General features: G+C 35.7%; 4 protein-coding genes and 1 long non-coding RNA gene across 8 annotated transcripts; 2 read left to right on the forward strand and 3 right to left on the reverse strand.

Moving 5' to 3' along the window:
* Positions 1-641: 641 nt before the first annotated feature.
* On the reverse strand, positions 642-1,178 carry LOC139197614 (receptor-like protein EIX2). Its single transcript, XM_070825485.1, has one exon. The coding sequence runs from the start codon at positions 1,176-1,178 to the stop codon at positions 642-644; it is 537 nt and encodes a 178-aa protein (XP_070681586.1).
* Positions 1,179-2,323: 1,145 nt separating this feature from the next.
* LOC103433887 (uncharacterized) lies at positions 2,324-3,541 on the forward strand. Its single transcript, XR_011582127.1, has 3 exons — positions 2,324-2,462; positions 2,608-2,679; positions 3,411-3,541. It is a non-coding gene; the product is annotated as an uncharacterized lncRNA (long non-coding RNA).
* Positions 3,542-6,828: 3,287 nt separating this feature from the next.
* Positions 6,829-9,821, forward strand: LOC114821593 (serine/threonine-protein kinase BSK3-like). Its single transcript, XM_070823682.1, has 6 exons — positions 6,829-6,984; positions 7,785-7,920; positions 8,469-8,553; positions 8,692-8,794; positions 8,927-9,011; positions 9,242-9,821. Exons 1-4 carry the CDS (start codon positions 6,910-6,912, stop codon positions 8,723-8,725), a joined length of 330 nt encoding a protein of 109 aa, XP_070679783.1. The 5' UTR covers positions 6,829-6,909; the 3' UTR covers positions 8,726-8,794; positions 8,927-9,011; positions 9,242-9,821.
* A 1,351-nt stretch (positions 9,822-11,172) lies between these two features.
* Positions 11,173-14,392, reverse strand: LOC114821571 (receptor-like protein EIX2). 4 transcript variants are annotated; one of them, XM_029094355.2, is made up of 3 exons: positions 13,948-14,392; positions 11,538-12,489; positions 11,173-11,440 (listed from the first exon to the last, which is right to left on the reverse strand). In XM_029094355.2, the coding sequence occupies exons 1-2, from the start codon at positions 14,225-14,227 to the stop codon at positions 11,558-11,560; spliced, it is 1,212 nt and encodes a 403-aa protein (XP_028950188.1). In that variant the 5' UTR covers positions 14,228-14,392; the 3' UTR covers positions 11,173-11,440; positions 11,538-11,557. The 4 variants fall into 4 exon arrangements, with proteins under 4 accessions (XP_028950188.1, XP_070679770.1, XP_028950161.1 ...); XM_070823669.1 differs by having other exon boundaries at positions 11,173-11,437; positions 13,948-14,391; XM_029094328.2 differs by having other exon boundaries at positions 11,173-11,437; positions 11,538-14,313.
* Positions 14,393-20,685: 6,293 nt separating this feature from the next.
* Positions 20,686-23,445, reverse strand: LOC114821630 (uncharacterized). Its single transcript, XM_029094591.2, has 3 exons — positions 23,116-23,445; positions 21,779-21,833; positions 20,686-21,285 (listed from the first exon to the last, which is right to left on the reverse strand). Exons 1-3 carry the CDS (start codon positions 23,326-23,328, stop codon positions 20,966-20,968), a joined length of 588 nt encoding a protein of 195 aa, XP_028950424.1. The 5' UTR covers positions 23,329-23,445; the 3' UTR covers positions 20,686-20,965.
* Positions 23,446-25,379: the final 1,934 nt, after the last annotated feature.

Consider the following 25,379-nt stretch of genomic DNA (forward strand, 5'->3'; position numbering starts at 1 on the left):
CATCTGATCATTGATAGACATACACACAAGACTGCAACCAATCCATTGAACTAAAATTTACGACGAACAAAACAATCATATGCAATCCAGAATTAATTGAATTTCTTTAGTTTATATCATGAATCAAAACATATACTGCAGAAAGGTCTTGATAAAGTAAATGTAGCAGTAAACTTCTTACAAACAATTAACACTAACAAATCATCTGCCAAGGAGATTTAGTAGTAAAGTTCTTTATCATGATAACTCAATACTTTGAAAACTTGTACAGATAATGGTCCGTGAAAGCTCTTTCAGTGAAGTGAAGCCGTCTACACTGTCTCAGAAGACGCTGTAGATAAAAATAAACAAGTACATGCAATTAAGTTTTGAAGAAGACAGTGAAATTAATCCGAAAGACTTTACAAATAGATGCATGCATATCGCTTACATTTAAGAAAGACAAATAAAATCACATTTACATACCATTGCTTAATTGAAGTGCTGCTTGATGGAAATCACCCTCACATAAAACCAATCTTTCAAGACATTCAAGAACATGAAGTACGAGTATCTCCATGGCCTTGCAAAAATCAGACTGCCACAAACTCCCCAAAATCCAACAATAAAGACAAGTGCCATGCTGATATAAAATCCCCATGTTATAGGCTCATCCTTTCTTCTTCGTTGCACAAGATCAGAGTTTCCTGTTGATCACCACACATCTTTGGAAGTGGAGGTCCGCACAGCTGAGGATTTCCAGCATAATCAGAGGGTTCAAAACTTTGGAGCTGAGTGCCAGTTGGAATTTTGCCAATAAAGTTGTTGTATGACAAGTCCAAGACACTAAGACCATATATCTGAGCAAGGCTTGTTGGAATTCTGCCATCTATCTGGTTTCTTGACAAATCAAGTGCATCCAATGATTGCAACTTTCCAATATTTGCAGGTAACTCACCTGTCAATCCGTTTCTCGACAGGTTTAAAGAAACTAACCCAACAAGATCCGTGACTTCACTTGGAATCTCCCCCGTTAATCTATTGCCTGAGAAATCAATTCTCTTCACAAGTCCCAAAGTGTTTTTGTACGAGTACATTCTTCCCTTCCATATAAATGTTGCATCATCCATATAATTAACCGCAGAGAAAGTATCATCTCTTAGGTACGAATGTTGAAGGGTCGGAGATGAGTTTCCCATCTGTGCCAGTAAAATTGCTGAGGCATTTTGGTATTGTTCCAGAGATGTTATTCGCAGACACATCCAAGTTTTGAGTGTTGGATTGGCTCAAGACGCAGAGAGGGAAAGGACCCAGTAAAAGGTTATTAATTTGGTTCAATAGGGAAGCTTTTAATTTCGGGGTTTTGGGTTTTTGGAATCTAGGTCGGGCTGTTTCTGTCGATTTCAGCTTCGCCAAGCTGCCTCAGGTGCAGGCATTTGATCTCTGAAGTCCCGGCGTTGTAGATGATTGACATCCAAAGAGAGAATGTAATTTTGGATACAGAAATTGACCAATTAATCATGTACTTACAAGGAGGCAAATTCAACCACCGTGTTCTGGAAAAAGTAAATTTTGATTCTGGTTATTGATAGAGATTTTTTTATTTTTCTGTTTAGGGTTCTGTTGATTGCATTGAAATGTGGATGTAATGTCCCTTGAATACCCTCATCTGGGTAATATCGAATCGTATCGAATTCTGCATGTATTGGGTCTGGCTATGCTCTGTTTGGATGCTCGGAAAGTTTGGTGGGAATTGGAAATTCAGTTTGGAGATGAGAATGTGGAGTTGTTTTCTATGGCGGTTATGAGTTTGACGATTTTCAGCCTCGTTTTGGCTAAGAAAGAATTAGAGTGTTGCTTGTTAAGTTGAGTTAGGAGGATTGCGGTCTCGAAAACTAAGAAGGGTTAGTGCTATTGTACTGGCACTTGCATTTGTGAACCTACAAAATATTTGGCCGTTTTCTGTACTGAATTACAGGCACTGGTTGAATTTTGTTACATGTTGCAGAATGCAAGAAAGTGGCATATTAAGAGTCTGTTTGTTTGTTTGTATCTTTAAGAGCGTTTTGATGACTAGGATTCTGATTAAGTTTTGACGGTTTCTTTTCGAACTTGCCTTCTTACACTCACAATTTCCATCCCACTCCTGTCCAACCCTCACTCGTCATTGTTGTCAATGCTCGCAAACCTAGTACTCACTTATCTCTCACACGTTTTGGTACTTAACTTTGATTGCAAATTATATATATTGTACTCTATAACATATATAAACAATTGTAAAGAAACTCTGGACCTTTGATTTGGAAAACCCAATGGTAAGAGTTGGTCTTTGTGTCCCAAACTGAAAGTGGGATAAACTTAGAGGGAGTTTGAAAAAGCGTCCAATCCGTCAAAGAAATAGTGGCTTTCAGTCTAATGTTGATTGGGATCACAGAGAGACGGTAAGGGATTCTAATGACATCAGTCGAAATTTCTAATACAAGGTGAGCTTACACTGCCTTTGTGCCTGTTTCTCTTTGCTTTAGTGCTTTTTGCTCTTTTATGGGAGATTCATATGGAGCCTGTTAAGGTTATCGTTTGTGTAGAAATATATTTCTCAATTCTTATATAGTGTCTGGTGGTTGTTAGGGAAGCAGGTGCAGTTCATGTACAAGCAAAGGTGGAGGCTGTGTATATGTAGGTATACCGTCCCAGGAAAAGGTAAGTTTGCAATTTTTTGTCTCGAGTAGGTCAAATCCAATTAAACGGTGTAATTTTCTGCCTATGATTTAATTTGAGTTAATATGGTGCTTAACTAACACCGTGTCGATATAGTTAAGTAAAATCACATTCATTGGGTTCCTTCATCTTTATGAACAACTTTTTCGCACTAAGTGATATTGGAGAGTGGGGAATCGAACTTGGGACTTTGGGTGTTAGAATCTCATTTCAGTTTCTGTTTTTAACTTTTTACATGTAGCGCATCGTTGAAGATGGACATTATTCTCATGGGTTCATGGATTCGAATATGTACATTTTGTGCCCAAAAGATTCATATCTTCACCAACTCTACAAAGATGCTCAATCATGATTTGTATCAAAACATTCTGTATTTTCTTTTATTTTTATGGTAATTTTAAGGATAAATCGAGATTAAATACTAAATCGTGCCCAGGGGCAACTTATTAGTTTCATATAGAAACGGCACCGTAAGGATAGCATATGATTTTATTGTTACTTAGTTTAATAATCCTCGACTCCTGGGATGTTTTTAATAGATTAATGGTAGATTTGTTTATCTATAAATGATAAGCAAATAAATAAAAACAAACACCGTTACCATCACAGGGAGAGCCTTTTCCCCTCTTCTTGTTCTATACGGATTTTTGAGCTATTTTTTCAACTATTACATTCTTTTTCTCTAATTTTTTTTCGATTTGGGTTTTGTTTAGAATTCAATTCTGTGGTTTGTAAGGCAAAAAGGTTGGATCTTGTGAGGGTTTTGATCTGACCAAGAAAGGGAAGAGAAAGACGTAGAGTGAAAGAAACCCAGAAAAAAAGGGTATGAGCATTGGAGAAGCAGCTGAAAGGTTTTACATTTCTTTATTTTTTTTCTGGGCCAACTGAAAAAGTGCTTATTCGGTTTTTGGTGCTTATTGCTTTTATGGTCAGCTGTGAAGCTTTTGCTTTAGTGGGTTTTGGGTTTTGGTGATTTCAGCTTCCCCAAGTTGGTTGAGGTACAGAAAGAACTTTTAAAGTTGTTTCTGGTTCTTTGCGTTATTATCTAGTACTAGTTTATTGGATAGAGAGAAAATGCTAATGGCGGATGTAATCATAATGTTTTCTTGATAAGTTTATAGTGGAGTTTTATTTATTGGTATTGTGATTATAAGGAAATGAGATTCAGTAGATAATTTCTATTTTGATAAATTTTCAGGAGGTTTTGAAGTTTAGTCGGTGTGAAGTCAGAGGAATCTGAATTTAGTTGGGTTGGTTTTGTTTAGAGGCAGAGATTGAAAAGGGGATTTGCAGCTCAAGTTGATACGTGAGTGACATTGAGGTGGGGGTTCAATGCTCCAAACTCATAGCATGTTGCTTGAATTCACAAATGAAGGCAGCGGTTCTCGAAGCTCCCGACATTGTTGGGTTAATATCTATGTTTCTTTTGTTCTGGGGTTTTATGGTTTGATGGAGAAACAGATCATATCTGATGCTTGTGGATGGTTTACCTGTTATACAGATGATGAGGAGAAGAGCAAGGTTGATAACTTGCCTGCATTTTGTGAATTCACATTTGAGCAAATTAAAAATGCGACATCAGGTTTTGCTGTCGAGTACACTGTGTCTGAGCAAGTAGACAAGGCTCCAAATGTTGATTATAAAGGGAAACCCGAAAATCAGAAGAGAATTGCTGTTAAGCGCTTCAATAGGATGGCCTGGCCTGAATGCTCGGCAATTTTTGGTAGGCATCCTTTAACTTGGTACTTTTCTATCTCAGAAAGATATTATTCAGATACTGTGGTGACGAAAACTGGCCTGCATTTTCTGCAGAACTATTGTTTTTATCTTTGTGTTTTACACTAACGTAACTATCTGTTGAGATCTTATGTGGTTTAAAATTCGGGTAATAGGTAACTTTTGGCATATAGAATTCACGAAATGCAGAGCTGTGTTTCTCTATGACTGAAATTTACATTTATTTTGGAACCATACGATTCTCATCAAATGTTTTATCAGCTCCATCAAAGGAAGCACGTCATTTTCTGTCTTCTCTATTTACAACCACTATTGTGAAATGATTTTCTTTTGGCCCAACGGCAGGAGGAAGCAAGATTAGTTGGTCAGCTCCGCAGCCATAGATTGGTCAACTTGCTCGGTTGTTGTTGTGAAGGTGATGAGAGGTTGCTTGTGGCGGAATATATGCCCAATGAAGCACTTGCATCACATCTTTTCCATTGTAAGGCTTACCCATACTAATACGAGGTTTTTGGTTACTGATCTATGTTGTACTCATTTTTTAATGGTTGGATACTGGATCCATTTAGTGTTGCAGTGAATCATAACTAAAAAGTATGAATGTGAAACAAAGCTATAGGAAAAATATGATTGAACCTATAAATCATAACTAACATTCATCAATTTGAAAAATAGAATAAATCAGTAATTCTATTGAACATCCACAATGTATAACTGACATTGAAACTCCTAAATAGAATCAAAGTAATAATAAACTACATAATCGTAGTAAAGGTTTTCTCTTTAGCCTTAGCTAGAGAGATTATTTCTCCATAAACGAAATTAAACAGAGAATTCTAAAGATTGAAAACTAACCTTTTTTATAACATAATTGTTTTCAAATCCCACGAGAGAAATCAGGACATGGAATAATCCCACTGAATTCCTATTTGGCGATGTCCTCTTATTTTTTATGCGTCAATTGCAAGGAGTGAAGGATCCTCCTCTGCTTTTGCTTTCACACGTGAGCAGCATGCCCCTTTAACTTGGGCACTTTATTCCTAGCCCATTTGTCATCTTCTTTTGCCTAGAGTCCAACTATTCCGTTTCTCATCTTTTGACAGTGCTACTTAGTACTATGACATATTGATATTCTTCATTTATAAATGAGATGTCTTAAATTTGATTCTCGCTAAATATTAGTTTGAACTACATTATTACTAGCTTATAGTGAGGATAAGCCCGCCCCTCTCTCTTTTAGTGTAGATAATATGATTGTTCAAAAGAAAAAAAAAGTTCAAATATTATAATTTTGCAACCGAAAACATTAAATATCTCATTCATTACTAACAAACATTTCCATCAAAATCATTATTTAGACAAGATTTTTAAATGCAAAGCTACTAAGGGCACCTAAATCTTTTCATTTACGAAGGCAACATTTATTTTATCTTTTTAAAGATAAATGAAATCTTTAGAAATGTAGAGCTTTAGTTCGGGTGTCCGCACCACCACCCTTGTTGGTCCTTGACTTTCGTTGCTCGCCCTAGTCGGTGATGTTGCTTGTGGGTTTTTTCTACCTTCGTGCTTCTTTGATCTCATGGCGGCTATACTGGTGTTGGTCTTTGGAGGATGATGCGACCTTCGTCTTCACCAATTCTAGGTTTCTTGATGGTCTAATCTCAAATGATCATGGAGGGTGGTCGATCGTGACGATCGTGATGTTATTGTCTGGCGGCGTCGGCGTCGGCGTCGTATGCAACTTAAAGAAGCATAGTTGTCTAGGGTTTTCTGTGTGGTTTGTTTGCATGTGTTGGGCTCCAATGTTGGTCTTGGGCCTTTATCTTCTGTGTGTTGTGGCCCTTTTTCTTGGGATTACAAAAATGACTAATTTTCTTCATTTTTGGACTTAAATAGAACAAATGGGTCATGCACAAGCCATGAATTAAAAAATGCTACTTTTATCATCTATTTGCACCATCATTTGTATTATTTCTTTAATAGAAATGAGACCCTCATGCGTTTGTGAGCCCTATTTATATTAGAAAGCTAGTACAACTAGGTGGTAAGTGTAACATTACTCATATAAATATCTTTTAGCAAAATAAATTATCAAACAAAATTAAGAGAAAATTAGAAAAATATAAAGTAAAATCTTAACTACTTATTCACAAATTCTCTTTATCAATTAAAAGAGAATAAACAGACAATTTAACCTTCAATCATAGAATAGAATCTCTAATTTCGCACAATTCAATTAAAAGAGCAGAATGTAATTTTGAAGAAACCTCACTCACAAGTCACCATAACATCTCTAATTTTTTTATTTTTTTTAAACATTTTTCTCTGACTTCCCCTTTTTTAAACTTTTGATATTTTCATCTAGTAAATTATTATTATTATTATTATTATTATATTCTTAACAGAGAATCCAAGCGAAAGCAAAAGCATCACACGATTAACTCAAAAACCGAAAGGCTGGTGAGGAGGACGACCATGGCGGCCACTGTCGCTGCTGCCTATTTCCTCTTGACTGCTGATTACGGCTCCGAGCCCAACGCTTTCGACCCCGTAAGCTCCTTCTTCTTCCCGCATTTTCATCTTCAGAAATCGAACTTCTGATCTTGTTACCAAAAGGGTAGCGAGAAAATGAAAAATTAATCTTTGGGTTCACAATTTAATTTCTCAGGTGTGCAATTTAAGCTCACAAATTTTGGGGTCTTTCCATTTCGGCTTGGATTTACAATTGTTAGTTGTAGAAGGAATGTGGGTTGTGTAACTGGAATAGTTTGGTATATTTTGTTTTCGCTTTTCATCGATTTTGTTCATGTCTTTTTAGCAAAATGATAATGTGGGTGAGATTTTGAGTAGTTTTCTCTGCTTGTATAGTTACCACTCAGTAATTACAAATGTTTTGGTATTTGATTGCTTAAGACACCCAAAGCGATCTTTCTATCATTTAGATTTGATTGTTTATGACGAAGTCAAAGTTGCTATTCTAAAAACCTGGAGAAAATGTGATTTAGGAATGCTCTTGGACTGCTATGCTGTGTAGATTATTGACCACTTTCTTTTTTCTTCCCTGAATGTAGAGAGGAGCATTTTTAATCAGTTAGGAACGACGGGTTTTGCAAAAATTGGTAGTTTAAGGTACCTTAGAGTACGTGAACCTAGTAACTCTACTTGCATAACCAATAAAAAGAACAAAACCCAAAAACAACTTAGTAAATCCTTAATTGCTGTTTTATTTGCATAACCATACGATTCCTCATCAAATGTTTTATGAGCTCCATCAGAGGAAGCACGTCATTTTCTGTCTTCTCTATTTACAACCACTATTGTGAAATGATTTTTTTTTTACCCAACAGCAGGAGGAAGCAAGATTAGTTGGTCAGCTCCGCAACCATAGATTGGTCAACTTGCTCGGTTGTTGTTGTGAAGGTGATGAGAGGTTGCTTGTGGCGGAATATATGCCCAATGAAGCACTTGCATCATATCTTTTCCATTGTAAGGCTTACCCATACTAATACGAGGTTTTTGGTTACTGATCTATGTTGTACTCATTTTTTAATGGTCGGATACTGGATCCATTTAGTGTTGCAATTGCCTCTGCTTAATAGTTTCACTTTGTCTCACCGATGATTTAAATATGGGGTTTTCATTCGGAAGGGATATATTGGCATATTAAGCATCACATTTATTTAATAAATTAGGGCCATGTTATATCAAAACTTCAAGATATAAATGTCCTTCTTCTGGTATAATTTATCACTTCTTCACCCTGAATTCCGTCATCTCCAGATATTACTTAAGAGATGTTGGTGTGAGGATCTACATTGAGACAACGGTTGAGGGGTTGTTACTGCCTCCCCCTTTTGTTAGTATTCTCTTTTGTTTATAGCATCTGTTCACGTTGACAACTGAGTGGTCTTGTTTCAGTTATACATGTTCTTGAATTTTGCTAATTATCTTGTTAGTTGCATGGATGTTTCCGCTAATGAGTACCGTGCTAATGTTCTGTGGAATATAACTTTATTACCTTCTTGAATTGTCAGGGGATGTGCAACCTACGAAATGGGTAATGCGATTAAGGGTTGTGTTACATCTTGCACTGGCTCTAGAATACTGCACAAGTAAAGGGCATGTGCTTTATCACGACCTTAATGCTTACAGAATTTTATTCGATGAGATAGCTATATTTTGACTCCATCTGTTTGATATCCTTTCCAAAGTATATTCTGATTGTATTCTATTATTTTATTTATTATAAATTTTCAGGATGGCAATCCCAGAATATCCACCTTTGGCCTGATGAAAAATAGTTGGGATGGGAAGAGTTATAGTACAAATCTGGTATTTACTCCTGAACATATTAGGACTGGTAGGTAGATTGTGGAAAAAAAGCAGCGTTTTTGCACCAAATAACTCATTCAAATTTATGATTTACTTGACATTCATCCTTTAAGTATGCAGTTCAGCAAATATTATACACCGCACATCCCTTGTCTTGCAGGGAGAGTAAAACCAGAAAGCGCAGTATATAGCTTTGGACTCTCTTGATTGATCTTCTCAGCAGAAAGCATATCCCCTCTAGCCATGTAAGTGATTGTCCAAGTGGTGAACTGAACAAAAATAAAGAAAAAACCATTTGTAGGAAAAGATAAATTAGGGAAACTCTTCTAAAGATCTAATGGTTACTCTTCTACCTACGATATAATATAGTTTACTTTCAATTCTTATGAACTCTGTGTGAGGATTTATCGTTCTTAGGATATGTAAACACAAGTACGTAAATTTATTCATCTGTTGGTTGATCATTTTGTGCCAGGCCCTAGACCTGATTCGAGACAGGAATCTTCAGATGCTGACAGATTCTTGCTTGGAAGGACAGCTTTCTAATGATGATGGTACTGAGTTGGCACGCTTGGCTTCATGATGTTTACAATCTGAACCCTGAGAGCTACCAAATCCAAAGTCATTAGTTGCTTGTTTGACTCCTCTTCAGGAAGAAACTGAGGTTGGTTCTCTCTCCTATGTCTCTCTAATTAAGCAGCATTCTGTTCCCAACTTCACTCAGGGAGCATAGTTTGACTGCTTAAAATCTTCACACAGTTGTTTGTAGATCTATATTTTAGGGCAGTCTTATAAGCAATATAGTCATATGTTATCTTCTTTTCACTGGACACAATCTGAGCTATTTGTGTAAGCTCTGATCTACTGATTTATTATTTGTAGTAATACTGAACCTTGTACCAAGCGGAAATATTTGAAAATTTGGGAAGGGGACATGACACTAATTTGTTATTAGTGAGGACTTGAGAGAGCTACACTTTTGTTTAGTGCCTTTCATGGTGAAAGATACTCTATAAAATATGAATCTCTTATGCCCCGAAACTGTGGGTAGTTAACTACAAGGGTTTTCATTGATACCATACTTTTTGGGTGCCATTTAGAAACAATCAGATCTGCACCATCGTAGTAGTTTAATCAAATATAGATGCTTAACATGATGCGGGTAGCTATATCCGGTTCCTTCTTTTGTTTTGATGGGTATCCCACACGGTACCTCCTGGTCTTCTCTTTGACCACTCGGTGAAGCCTGCTCAAGAAGGAATTTGACTCGTATACATGAGATCCTAGAGAATATCGGCTATATAGATGATGGAATGACAAATGAGGTTCTATATTTGTTTAACTAATGGAGAAATATCAAATAAGCTGTGTTGTATACATATTTAGCCTTCCCAATAGTTACGTTCCACTGCAGCTCTCGTTCCAAATGTGGACTGACCAAATGCAGGAATCATTAGAATCAAAGAAAAAGGGGGATCCTGCTTTTAAGCACAAGGACTTCAGAACCGCAATTGAGTGTTATTCACAGGTTAGGTTCTTATTAGGATACTTGTGGGAAATTCTGAGTAGAGCTTTGATAATAGTTACTTTCATGTCCAGACCAATATCCGAATTTGGCCTTCAATGGGATGTTCGTTATCTGACCTGTTAAATTAAATTACTAAACACAGCTTTGTACGAAATTTTGTTTGGCATTTAGATTTCTGGTCAGAATATGATTGTTACATCTTATCTTCTAATTCTTGACAGGAAGAAACGAGATTGGTAGTTTAAGGTACCTGAACCTAGTAACTCCACTTGCATGACCAATAAGAAAAAACAAAACTGAAAGAAGAAAAAAAAAGTAAATCCTTAATTGCTGCTTTCTCTGCATTTGTTATCGTTGTCGACAGTCTTATTTCGCTTGCAGTATGTATTGTATTTGAATTGTTTTATTTGATTGGATTTCTTGTGTGTCATATGATTCGAGCATATGAATTACTTTGACAAAATGGAAAGAAAATATAGAAAGTTGTAAAAAACAGTGGTAGGGAGGATGTCGTTCAGAAGCTTGTAATTTGTGTACGGAAAGCATATAGGATTCCTGGTGTTTTATTTCTGATGAAGAAAATAATAATTAGTTCGTCAAACATCATCTAACCGTTGTTAGAATCAGCGGTGGAATTAAATCTCATATATAATATTAATTTTATCTTTTGATTCACAAGTTCAATGAACACTTTTGTCAATGTAAATGAATCGACATTTCCTAATATTTTTTGCATGTAAATACTCAAAAATTTTGTAATCTTTTGTAAAAGTATTGTTATTGATAAAAAAAAACGACAGAAACTTCCCTAGTGGAATGTATCTATCTAATCTTTTGTGCATGTTCATGATCTTTTGTATGTAAAAGTGTACCAAACGTTTTCAATGCAAATAGTAATATCTTCTGTAACACAATCTTTTATATCTTACAAACTAAATAGAAAAGCAAACAACTAAAAATCAATTTACAATAATATCTTTCTTACAAACAAGGCACGGTATCAAATCATTTACCAAGGAAAACATATTCCTAGTACTTTTCTGCAATCTCGTTATAACTGGAATTAAGCAGCATCTAACACTTGACAGCTTATGCAGATATGGAAGCCACGCAGTTGAACTCAAGTGAAGAAGATGCCTGGAGCTACTCATAAAAATAAACAAGCACCGGTAAGTTCGAAGAAGACAATTGATCATAAATTCCAAATTAATCGTGATGAATCGATGAGAGAGAGATTACATACCGCACATTACAGCTTATCTATTAAGCATCCGTTAATTTCCGCTTGATCAACACTACCCTCACATAAAGCCAATCATTCAGCGAATTCAAGAACTTGAAGTATGCGTACCTCCATTCCCTGATGAATATCAGACTTCCACAAACTCCCCAAAATCCAACAAAAAACCCGAGCCCCATGCTGATGTAAAATCCGTAGCGTATAAGCTGATCATCCTTGTCTTCTTCGGTACTAACTTGATCTGGACCCGTTTCTTCGATATCACATGGCTTTTGAAGTGGAGGTCCACAGAGCTGTGGATTTCCAGCATAAACAGAGGGATCAAAACCTTGGAGCTGGGTGCCGGTTGGAATCTTTCCAATCAAGTTGTTGTGTGACAAGTCCAAGACACCAAGACGACTTATCCGAGCAAGGCTTGTTGGAATTCTTCCGTCTATATGATTTCTTGACAAATCAAGTGAATCCAAGGACTCCAATTTTCCAATGTCCGGAGTAATTTGACCTGTAAGTTGGTTTCTAGAAAGGTTTAAAGAAACCAACCCAACAAGATGACTGATTTCGCTTGGAATCTCCCCGGTCAATCTATTGCTTGAGAAATCAATACTTCTCACAAGCCCCAAAGTATTCCTGTAAACCTGCATGCTTCCCTTCCACGTGAAGATTTCATCATCCACATAAATATCCAACCAGGATATTTGTTTATCATATCTCTCGTAAGAATGTTCAACGGTTAGACTTGAATTTCCCTTCTGAGCCAGAGTAGTCAACTTTTTTAGGCAATTCGGTATTCCTCCAGAGATGTTGTTCACAGAGACATCCAAAATTTGAATGTATATTAGATCGCATAGTTGCGGGGGCAAGCTTCCATTGAAGTGGTTAGAGGAAAGCATTAGGATAACCAATTTCTGAAAGCTAGCCCCTAACCATTTAGGTATTGATCCCGTCAACTGGTTATCTGCAAGATCAAGAACCATTAAACTTGTGCAATTCTTCAAGGATAAAGGCAACTCTCCCACAAACTCATTGCTTCTTAATTTCAGTGTCTCGATCCCAAACAAGGAGCCTATCGTCGAAGGAATTTTTCCCGAAAGAGCATTGGAACTCAAATCAAGCATGACGAGATTGCCCAAACGTGTCATGCATTCTGGAAGTTCTCCAGAGAGATTGTTGTATGAGAGATTAAGAAAACGAGTTTCACTTGCACACAAGAAAGAAATCGACCCTGAAATGTTATTATTAGAGAGATCCAAATATGACGCATGCGATAGAGTTGCGGGAATTTGACCTTCAATTTCATTCGAACGCAAATGCACTTCAGGGTATTTTGCAAAATCCATTGTCAAATTTGTAAACATTTCTCCAATTTGGTTATGGGAAAGATCGATAGATGTCACGTAACGAGTCGTACCCCAAAACCAGCTTGGAAGGATATCCACAATTCCGGCATTAGAAATATTGAGGAATGAATACTCATTCTGAGTTTGAAGCCATTTCGGAAAATACGGACCCATCTTGCAAGACCCCAAACTTATATAGTCCAGTTGAAAAGGAGGAGTCTAATTAGACTGGAAGTTTAAAACTAGTGAGTTGGAGGACAAATCTAAATATGATAATTTGGAGAGTTTAGAGAAATGGGAATCTGAAATCACCCCTTCCAAAGCATTCATACCAAGGTTAAGATGCTCGAGCTTTGACATTTGTCCGATACTTTCAGGTATTCTTCCACTTAATTGATTTCCATGGAGCCACAAACTCTCCAAGGAGTTTTGAGCACATGTAGGAACAAATCTGGAAAACTGTCCACTCAAATTGTTGCCGGAAAGATCCAATGATTGCAAACTACATAACGTAGAGAAAGAATGGGGTTCTGCTCCTTCAAGTTGGTTGAAAAAGAGATAAAGATCAACAAGGCTGGTACTGTAGTTGGACATCCACAGAAATATTGAAGAAGTTGAGAGACGGTTCAAGGAAAGATCAATGCTAGAAAGAGATTTAGAAGAATTTATGTTTGAAAGAGTGGAACGAACTGGAGGAGAAGGAAGACTACAGTTCTGTAATCTCAAGGTTGTTAGTTTGGGGAGTTTATTAACTGCTTCCGGCCAATAAAAAACATTACTGAGATTGTTATCACTCAAGTCCAAATATGTCAACGAAGAAAGACGAGGGAGCCAATCGAGATTTTCTACATTACCGCTGAAGTCAATATAGCCGAGATCAAGGTGCTGCAAGTTGGTAAGGTTTCCAACCTGAATTGGAAATTTTCCACCCAAAGAACACCAAGAAAGATCGAGATATCTCAAATTGGTTAGAGAACCAATGAAATATGGAACTTGGCTCCCACCAAAGTCAATCCTCGAAAGGTTCAAATATTTCAAATGCTTCAACTCAATCAGTTTAGGACTAATCATCGTACCTTGCAAATAGTAATTGCCTCTGAGATCAAGCTGCACAACATGGCCAGTTTGGTTGTCACATGAGACTCCTTCCCATCGGCAACAATCTTGTTTTGCGGCTTCTGTTCCCCACGAAGAGAATATTACTTGGCTGTGCTCGTCCATGATGAGGCCTTGCTTGAATGCAAGGAGTGCTTCCCTTTCCTTGTCTGTGCACCTCATCGTCATGTTAGCATCGTCGTGGCCAAGGTTCACATGTAGGGTGATGATTAATAGCAAAAGCACCATAATTCCCCCCATCTTAAAAACAATAACAATCAAGATCAAGAGGCAGAACACACAAATGTTGTAATAAAGATATGAAGCTACCACCACAAAACATGCATAAATGCAGCACACAGCACCCCTCTGATATAAATACAAGTCCAGTTTTGAAAAGTCAAAATATGGCGAAATTTTTTGTTCAACCATGCAAGTAGGTCGAAATTTCGAATGGTAGTGGAGATATATTTTGATGTGATCGAAACTCGGGATGGTACAACTATACAAACAGTGGGATATGTGTGTTAAAAAATTAATAACATAAAAATAAAAATTTTCACCACTTATATAAAAACACATGATGTACCACCGTGTGCCGATCACAATGAAAAGTTTCTCATGCTGTTGCAAAGTCTTTTCACATGTAATAAGTTTACTGACTTGACTTGTATATGGAAAATATCAGTTGTTGGAAACAAATTGTGCGGCCAAAATAAATTTGAACTTTTTCAATTGTTTTCTATGCGCAACGAAACGTCTTTAGCCCCTTTCTCTTGTTCCTTCGCATTCTTTCTTTACTTTAACAATGTTTTGATTTTGCAAAAACCGGGGTTACTCTTTGGTGCGGCTTTTAATTCTTAGAAAGTAAACAAAAGTAATTCGGGTTTGCGTATTTCAAATTCAGATTGGTTTTGATTTTTTATTTAACTTAAAAATTGGACAGAAATGAAGATTTTTTTTTACAGATTTGGGAAAGATAATCCGATTTCAAGTTTCACAAATAACAATCAATCCTAAATTACATATTATTAGTTTAAGTATCCAATGAATGGTTTTTATCGTAAATGATCCTTGAAATTGATCCACCTTATCAAGATGGTCTTTGAAATTCAAAATCGATCAATGTAGTCCTTGAAAATGGGTGTCGCAAATCAATGTGGTCATTCCGTTAAGATTTCGTCAAAAATTATGTTATGTACTGATATGACACATAATTAGGCCCCACAAGTTTAATTAAATATTCCTTAAGCGAACTTAAACAATATTATTGCTAGCCATGGCTTAGCCCACTCCCAACTCTCTTAGTGTAGATAATATTGTTTGTTAAAAAAATAACATATAAAATTTTAATAGAACCACCAACTGACAATCAAAATGATAATCATATTAAATATGTGTAACTATGTAAGTATTATAGCAAGGGCTTTTATCACAAACAATCTCTAAAATTGACCATCTATCAAGATGGTCCCTAGAATAGAAAAATCGATTAATGTAGTTCCTGGAGAGTGTCACAAATCAATGTGTTCATTATATCACAATTTTGTCAAAAACTCAATATTCATATATGAATTAAAATATTAAAAATAAATTTTATTTTATATAATTATAAAAAAATAAAAAAAATAAAAAAAATAGAGGTAGATGGGGAGCCACCGCCGACTCGCTAGGCGTAGCGGCCGATCTTCAGGAATCAAGTGACGCAGCCAACGAGGAATTGGAGGCCACCCTTTTGGGATCAGGAGACCAATTTGATGGTGGCTTGCTGATAGGATCAAACATGATAAAAAGGGAAATTGCAATAAATTAAATGCAGAAATAGAAAAGAAATTAAAGTAAATCCATATCTTCATTTATTGTTTCTCCGGATAATAAAAAGGGTTTAAATACATTAAAAAATAAGTAGGGTTTGAGATCGAAATTGGCCTAATAGTATTACATATGTAATGGACCTAATAGATAATAACAACAATATATAGTCTAATTGGCCTAATAGAAGTCTAACAGCTTAGAGTCAATTTCAAAATAACAACACTATAGATAATAACAGCACTATAGAGTCCCATCACTTGACCTAATAGATAATAACAACACTATAGAGTCCCATCACTTGCTCGAGTGGCTTTAGTGGTGGTTGCAGCAGTGGATCTCATGGTGTCGATTTCAGAATTTTAGTTTTCCAGTTTGAAGGTGTTCGAATTTTGGAATGGTTCTGGACTGGGTAAGGTGCAACGGAGTGATTTGATTGGTCGAAGTTGAAGGGCTTTCAAGGGACTGTTCTTCTTTTTTTTCTTCTTTTTTCTTTTTTATAATTATATAAAAATACATTTTGTCTCTTTTTTTTAAAATATTTTTAATCATATGTCAATATTTAATTAGATTTGTAGAACCTAATTATGTGATAGGTCAGAACATAACCGAATTTTTGAATTTTTTTTTAGAAGGACCCATTATTTTGCAACATCTATTTTCAAGAATTATATTGATTGATTTTCAATTTCATGAACTATTTTGTTGGGCTATGTCAATTTCAAAAACCCCTTGTGACAAACCTTAATAGCAAATACTGAGTTCACAATACTATTCCATTCATCTTGAGAAGTGTCACAGCCCGTCCCAAATAATTAATTTTTCAATAATGTGAAATTACGGTTTTATCCTTGGACGAGGAAATTGTTGTGTGTGTGTGTATGACCTATTGAGACTTAAAGATTATTTTGTGGTTTTGGATGGGTGACCCACGTGGATCACACACACACACAAACCTCATTATCTTTCTTCCTCCCCGTACACTCTCTCTTGGTTTCACTCTCTCTCTCCTTGCTATTCGTACAGACAAGCTTCAAGATCACCCCAAACTTCACAGATCGAAGGTTTTGGGTGCACCATTGTGTTCCTCGTGGTGCTACGAGTTGATTGGTGCCCATTTTAGGGAATTCTAAGCTTATAGGAAACTTAATGAGGTCTTCACGAGTCTCGGGGTAGCTCGTTCGAGGAATTTGGACGTCGAGATCACGAGAAACGTCGAGTTGCAGTTTTGGTTGGAATTTCGAAGCTTCCCCGACGTAATTTCGTGATATTTGAAGCTTCAAATATGTGAGACTTATCCCAAGGACAAGCGTATCCACGAGCGACTCGGGGGCTACGACCCTTCGACTTATCAGTGAGTGGGCTTTTGTTTTCAGTATATATTTATATACTTGATTTATTTCCCAGAAATGTGTTTTAAATTAAAGTATGCTTTGAAACAATATGCCAAATGCCTTTATATTTTGAATATGCATTTCATGGTTGCATATATATATATATATATGTGGTGCTGTGGAGGTACAAGTAAGTTCAGGTAAGTTATGTTTGATTAGGTGAACTACGAACGGCTTGATCCCTATTTAGGGTACGTAGGCAGTCTAACGAAAGGTTAGATGCAGCCTTTCAATAAATGAGATGAGCATGTTAATTGTCTATATGAGATGTGATTAAGACAAATACCTTAGTTGTGAATAGAATGATTATAAAGGTATTGATGAACATTGAACTCATAACTTGCACCAGGGTGATTGCGATTTAGCCAGAGAGAGTTGGCACAGGCCTGTATATTATGTCACCTCCCACACCATATGCTCACATTGGATCTAATTTAGGTGCACAGTCTTGTCGTACAGACCACTATAAGTGGTTCCGACTCGTAGGTGACTAACGATTTATCGCACAGCTAGCATGAGGGCTTATCATTGAGCATAGCTATATTACACCCAACCTTGTCGTACATACCCTTTCTAGTGGTTCCGACTTATGTGCAGTATATTGCCGTATAAGTCATAGTAGTGACTCCGACTAGATTGAGTTTGAGCTATGAATTCAGCCGTACAAACTACCACAGGGGTTCCAAAACATAGCCTGATAAAGTACATCAAGTACCAAGGGCATCTCCACCATCACTCTTGAGGACTCTTTCAAGGGCTTCAATAGAATATTCAGAACCCTAAATGAATATTGTGGCCGTTGATGAAAACAAGAAAAAAACCAAAAAATTATTTCTACCGTTGGTTTCCCAACGGTTAAAAATATGGAAAATGTCACAAGTGTGGTATAGGGCCCATGATTGACGTTGTTTCAGTCTGGCGGTGAAAGAAGCTATTGTGCAACATTATCAAGCGGGTCAGGCTTGTTTCCCACTCAAAATCTACATTGGTGCCCATTTTTTGAGGATTTTTTTGAGTTATCCTGTGAGTCCTTGTACGTTGAGATAATTAGAGGACCTCTATTTCCCCATATTTAGGGGCTATAGGGTTGTGGGCATTCCATATAAGGTTCCTGTTGGAGACGCTGGCTATACAATAATTTCACTAGACACCATAATTGATAAACTGAAACTTTTTGATGCACCAGATATGAGATATAGGTGAGTCTTTACCTAATTTGCTTTCAACCAATCTACTTTTTTTCGATTCACCAAGGTATGGAAATCCTAGTGTAAAGGACTTTGAAGCACTACCTTCCCTCAAGTTCAACCATGTTCATTAGAGTCAAATTAAGATTACAATGATTCCACTAGACTGCATGAATTATAAAATGAGACTTTTTGAATCACCAGATACAGGTGTCTCTTTACCAAACTTTGAAATAATATAATTATGCCCACCCGCTAAGTTTTGATAAACTATAATTACTATATAATAATTCTTCCAAAACCATATCACTGGTATACGTGGGACAATAATTTCACTAATTTTATCAAAACCGCAAATTTCAAAAGTGGTTATCTTTTTAAGTGAACCATTGAATCTGGGATGAAAGTTAATCCCTTTAAAAGCGAGGTACTCAACACATGCTTCAGTAGGTAGGATGTTATGGTAAAAAAGATCAATATTATTTGAACAAGTGCTGACACCAGAATCATACTTTTCATGTCCATCTTAGGGCTAGAGTTTGGGGGTTACATCTAGCTTTTATTATTGGTTGAGCAATATTCTAATCTAAACGAAACTATGGGGAGGGGGATTCGAACTCTGGGTGTAAGTTCAAGGGGAGGCAAACTGCTATAGCCAACTTGCTACACCCAGGTATGTTGGGGCGACAAATGGCTCAAGGTAGGGACATTTGTCATATTGTGATTCAGTCAGATTGTGTCTAGTTGTTTTCCTTACGAAAAAGGGTGATCCGATGGACACTCGAAAATTGTCTCTGGGCACCCAAGAATGGTTTATAAACAACTAAGAATTTGTCTTTATAGTTGGGCGTCCACATAATCACCATTGTGCATAAGAAGAATGAAACTTTAACGAAAAGCTCCTGATACTGTTCACTTTAATGAAAAACCACATTTTTACACTAAAAAGCCAATTTTGTATTATTCATTTTACCCTTTATTTTGTCCTTATCGTTAAAACTCAAAATTTTCAAATCATTTTTATTAGTTTTCCTTAAGAATATAGGTGAGTCTTTACCCATTTGAAGCACTTTCTATAGGACTATGGAGACACTGTTTAGGTCCCCATTGGAGATGGTGGCTTTATGGGTAAGTCTTTACCTAATTTGTTTTCCACTAAACTACTTTTTTTCGATTCATCAAGGTATTTGAATCCTAGTGTAAAGCACTTTGAAGCACTACCTTCAAGTTCAACCACGTTCATCAAATTTAGACCAAGAAAGCAAAATAATCCCACTTGATAAACTACATCAAGTACTAAACTTAGAATTTTGACCAAAGTCATAATTTATAAATCAATATGCACCAATTTTCTTGTTTGTATCATAAACAAATAAATTTAGAATTTCCGTGTGATAAAAAAAATTAGAATTTAGGACCTCTAATTCCCAAATTAAATTTCATATAAATAGATGTCATTTTTAAATTTCTTTGAGTAGGAGTTTAAAAGTAAAATAAAATAAATTTCGTAATTAAATTTCATTGTTCTTTTATGTTAACCAAACAAGAAAATTTTCAAATTCTAGAAAATATAATTATGTCATTTTGAAATTTCATAGTAATATTAAATTTCTTCATCCGTGTAAGATATACTATTCCAATAGTCAACATGATTGATAAAAGGAGAATTTTTGATGCACCAGACATATCATATAGGTGAGTCTTTACCAAATTTACTTTCTACCTAATTTACTGCTTTTTCTAGTTTGCCGTATATAATTTAGAAATAGTATAATTAGTTGAATTATGCCCACACTAGTTTTGATAAAATATAATTACTTTACAATAATTCTACAAAGACCATGTCCTTGATATATATTATATTGAAGTGGGCATTTTTAATGAACCATTGAATATATAAAAGTTAAGGAAAACTAATAAAAATAATTTGAAAATTTTGAGTTTTAACGATAAGGACAAAATAAACAGTAAAGTGAATAGTACTAGGATTGACTTTTTAATGTAAATGTATGGTTTTTCATTAAAATGAACAGTATTGGAAGCTTTTCGTTAAAGTTCCGTAAAAGTTAATCTATTTAAAAGTACCGCACTAAGAGCACGCTTCAGTCAGTGGGATGTTATGGTGCTTACAGCAGAATCGTACTTTTCAAATCATGAGGGTTAAGTTTGGGAACTGGAGCCGCAAGGGAAAGAAACATGGCAGCAGATGGCTTACCTTGGTCTGGGTTTGCATTGGAGCCTGCATGCACACTTGACACCCTGCAGCCGTATTAAGTTGATATCATAGCAGATGACTGGTCCGACGTCAAGATATCAGTTCATTACATTTACATAAATTGCTGACATAAATTTCAATTGGTCAATTCATTACATTTACATCCATTCTAATATTACAACGTCGGCTGATCCCTTTTGAAGAATCAAGGTGAATAACCCATTCTAATGAAAACATTACATCCATTCCAATTGATCAAATCATCAATGAAATCCCCCCTTTTTCTATATAATGGCGTCGGATTAAAAATTTCTGCTAGCAATCACATTCTATGCTAACGGTAGGACTACAGAACTGTTTCTTTTCTGCCTTTAGCTCAAAATGACTCCTGTTATTCATCAGTCTGAACTGTTTCTTTGCTGCCATTAGCTCGAAATGACTCCTTTGTTATTCCATAGTAGACTGGTTCTTCGCCTACAAAGGTAATGAAATTCCAGCCAAAAGCAGACCCACCGACAATACATGTCCCTTGAGTCTGACCATCTTCAGCCTGCTGCTTCTCGCTGGATACACCAGTTGGAAACTTATTTTCTGATGGTTTTACAAAAGCCTTTGTATCTTGGGGCTTTTCACCTGGCACATTCTTACTTCTTGCTGCCGAAACTGTTTCTGCCGTCATCTGTTTGCATAGTTCCATCAGAAGTTTAACGTCTGAAATTTGCAACATACACACGACCATTAGCACATCTCATGATCAATCCATTAAAAGCAACATCTCATGCGATTGGCTCCATCACAAAAACGCCTTGAACTCTAAAGTTTCTAAAGGAATCTAAAAACTGGAGCAAAGGCATATATGATGCTCAAGAAACTCAGGACAAAACCACGCGTCAACATTAGAAGATGAGTGAAACATATAAAAGGCCAACTGAATGCTACTAACAATATTCTAGGATTGGGTGGCCAACAATAAAACTATCACAAACTGAGTTTCAACGATGAAACTCAATATAATCAAATCATTCACACGAAAGATTACTAAGCCAAGTTAGCACATGTATGAAAGTCAGACGTCATAACCACCGCAATAACAAACCACTTATGTTAAGATTACCAAATCAGGTCAGCTTTATCATACAAATCAAGGGATAACTGTATGTCACTGTGTGAAAAAAAAATGAAAACAAAATCTTGATGAGCTTACATTCTTGAATTTCTTCGGATGACTTGCAAGTTCGAAAGTCAGGGGTTCGGAGAACCTACAAGATGACAAAAAAGCAAAACGTTATGCCCTCCACACTTCATATAATGTAGCACACAAAAGAAGCCAGCGGCAGAGTAACTAAGAGACAAGGGTAGTCAGGGGCCCATCCTGCAATTTTTTTTCCTTTCAAGTATAGGGATATAGCAGCTACTTAGCGAAGTATTAGTTCAAGAAGAACATAGAACGCAAGAAAATATTGGTAAGCCTCAATGAATCTCAGAAACGTGTGAATTGTATCTAATACATGTATTAGTTACATCAGGGGAGTCCTAAGCTATGTAGTATGTACTGTCTATCATCTTCTATTTCTTGATTACTTCAAGTTCATCTTTGGGTGAAGGAGAATTAATCTGGGTGAATTTTTAGATTTGTTTTAGCAATAATTCAACTTGAAACTCTTTTTTGTTTCCATGTATTTATTCTTTTGCTTTCTTGGTTTGAACGTCTAGTCCACCATTTTCCCCATTTCTTCCCTTATTTTTCTTGGTTTGAACTTCTAGTCTCCAATTGTAATCTACTTCTATCTTAGACTATTTATCAATCTATGATGTATAATTTCTCTCCATCTATGAGTTGGAGAGAGAAAAAATGTAAATATCATCAATTTATGCAGTACTTTGCTGTAATTTAGATGTCAAAATGTAAAGTTTCATATTTGTGAAAGACCACCCCCCATCCGCATCCATGTTAGACTAACAACCTAATGCACTTTAAAGCAGTCATAATCTTCTAAATTCTAGGCATCGAATACAGATTACATAACAATATAACATGCTTAACACATTACACTTTGCCTGCAGCCTAAGAGAATCGAGCAATATCAGTAATGTTAGCAAATAAACACTAACTTTGACAGTTTCACTTGATACAAATTAGAAACACCTCAATTCACTTAGAACCATATATCACTTGCCTTCATTTTCACTATATCCTAACAATGGTTACAAATAGTTCGAGTATTAAAAGTTCTGCAACAAAAAATATGAAACACCACAATCATTGCTAATTCATTATTTAAACAACATTTTTCACTACGGAGCCACTAAGGGCACCTAAAATGTAAGTACAAGGCAGAAGAATACAAAGATTGCACATTTATTTAATCTTTTTAGAGAAAAATGAAATCTTTAGAAATGTTAAAGACGTGCAAATTGTGAATCCAAGCAAACCCGAATACACAATTCAACAAAAAGAAAACCCAGATCACAAAAACATTAAAAAATTACAAGAAATTCAAATCAAGATGAAAAATTTGGGAGATGGGTTTTTAACTGTACCTCGAGAAAATGAGGACGGACCTCTTTGAGGACGGCGCGAACCTTGTAGAGGGTAGATGAGTTGGAGAAATGGGCATCATTTTCGAGAGGTCTCTTCTTCGTCTTGGAAGGAAGAGAAGACGGCGGAGGTTGTTGAGGGAGGACTTCGGCGGAGCTCGGAAGGGTTGGGAGGATTTCGGTGGCTGTGGACTCGGCTGGCTTTGGTTCTTCCATTGGTTCCTTGGTGGTGTTTGTCTGGGAAGTTGAGCGGACTGTTTTTTTTTTTATTGCAGGAAGTGAGTTGCTTGAGGTGTGTTTGGCTGCCAGTGTAAGCTTAAATGCTTAAAACAGAACTACATAGAAAAAGTTAGCCATTATATTCACGTTAACATTTTATATTATTTTTTTATAAAAATAATAAAACAAAAAGAAATAGTAATATAAAATGTTGATGCGGCTTAACCATAACCACACAAATAGGAGGGGACGAGGAGGACACCAAAATGAGAGGGCAGACAATCCAAGTCCATATCAAAAACGATCACTCTGATTCACATAATTTTTTATTTTTGTTTCTTAAATTTAAAATTAATAGAATTTTTTCTTCAGATTTTTCAACGTCAATCATTTTGATCATTCTGTGAGAACTTTCCGTTTGATTGAGGGTATTTTTATCAAATCAACCATTCCTCTTGAACTGGCGGTTTCTTCAATTTAATAGATATTTTTCACAAAATGACCAAAATAATTGATGATGGACAATCTCAGAAACCACTTTTATTGAATTTAAGTTTCAGGGACAAAAGTGGAGAGTTATGTCAATCTTAAAAATCATTTTAGCTAAAAATCCAAAAAAAAAAATGTTTGAGAACTTACCTGGCAAAAATATATCACTGTTGTGATTCGTGAAGCTGCTAGACCTGTGTGGCTTCAGTGAAAGTTAAAGTGTTTATAATAAAAAAATATGTAATTTTTTGTCTACATAAGGTTTTGTACTAAGACTAACTCCAATGGCTGCGTTTGTTCAAGTTTTAACTTTGCCCAAAGCTTCTCTAATCATTGGGCTAAAACACATTTTGGGTTAAAACTTATTTTTGGGCCAAACTTAATCCAGAAAATGAGCCAAGGTAGTGGTTGGGATCGAGTTATTGACGTTGTCGATTTACTTGCATAAAGACCAATGACCATTTTTTTACCAAAGAGCCCACATGATTGGACCATTGGTTAAATTCAATTTTGTTTTAAATAAATCAAATTTATAAATACATTAAATTCAATGGTTGAGATCTAATATGAGCAAATTTAACGGTAAAAAGAAGATCTAACAATGCAAAATTAAATCCAAACGGCTAAAACAATTAAAAAAAATTTAATCAAAAATTTCCCAAAAGCTCTATAATTACCTATGTATTTGTTCAAATACCCACACAAAATTCACTTTCGTCAAACATTTTCCCCCCTTTTTTCTTTCTACTCTCCTATGTATCTGTGTTTAAAAATGAGGTAGGTTGTGTGGTTTTCTATTTTCTTTCATGTGGTGTTTATGTGTAGAATGAGGTAGGTTTAATGATTTCTCATTATTTAAATATTTTTAGATTAAAATATCTATAAAAATAAATTAGAATAATCTACAAAAAAATTATTTTTTTAAATTACAAAAAAAGAAATTAGGCTAAAATCATTCATTAATAATTTCGGACTAAAACTTTAAACCAAAACTATTGGAAGAAAAAAGTTGTTTATGTGTTAGAACCAAAATTTTATGGGCCAAAAATTTAGATTTTAACGCATACCATTGGAGTTAATCAAATTGACACACGATATACCGGTGTCATGTACCAATGCATGTTTATAATATAAAGATATGACATCCACTTGTAACTCTTGAAATTGTGCCATCGTTTCTGTTAAAAATACACACACACACACATACAAACCAAATGGTACATTTTGATATTTTACTCGAAGGGTTGATTACAAATTTTGTCCTTCAACTCTTTGAGAGTTTTACTTTTTAGTTGGTCCTTAAACCTATGCATATATATATAGTATAGTATAGTGAAGACAATTAGTGACGTCAATCACAAAAACCAATAAAAAAAAATCGCCAACAACATACTTAAGGAAAGAGAACAACCTCAGCCATGTTTAGTGCCAGAGCAACTTGAGGACTAGAATGGGCACGAGTCCTTCTTGGATTTTGTTTTTTTAAATTGGTTCACACTTATACCACTAGATAGAGAACACCAATTAGTAACTTGACCTTTCAATAATTACCACCCACC

This window comes from Malus domestica, chromosome 01 (assembly GCF_042453785.1).
Source record: "Malus domestica chromosome 01, GDT2T_hap1".
Taxonomy (NCBI): Eukaryota; Viridiplantae; Streptophyta; class Magnoliopsida; order Rosales; family Rosaceae; genus Malus; species Malus domestica.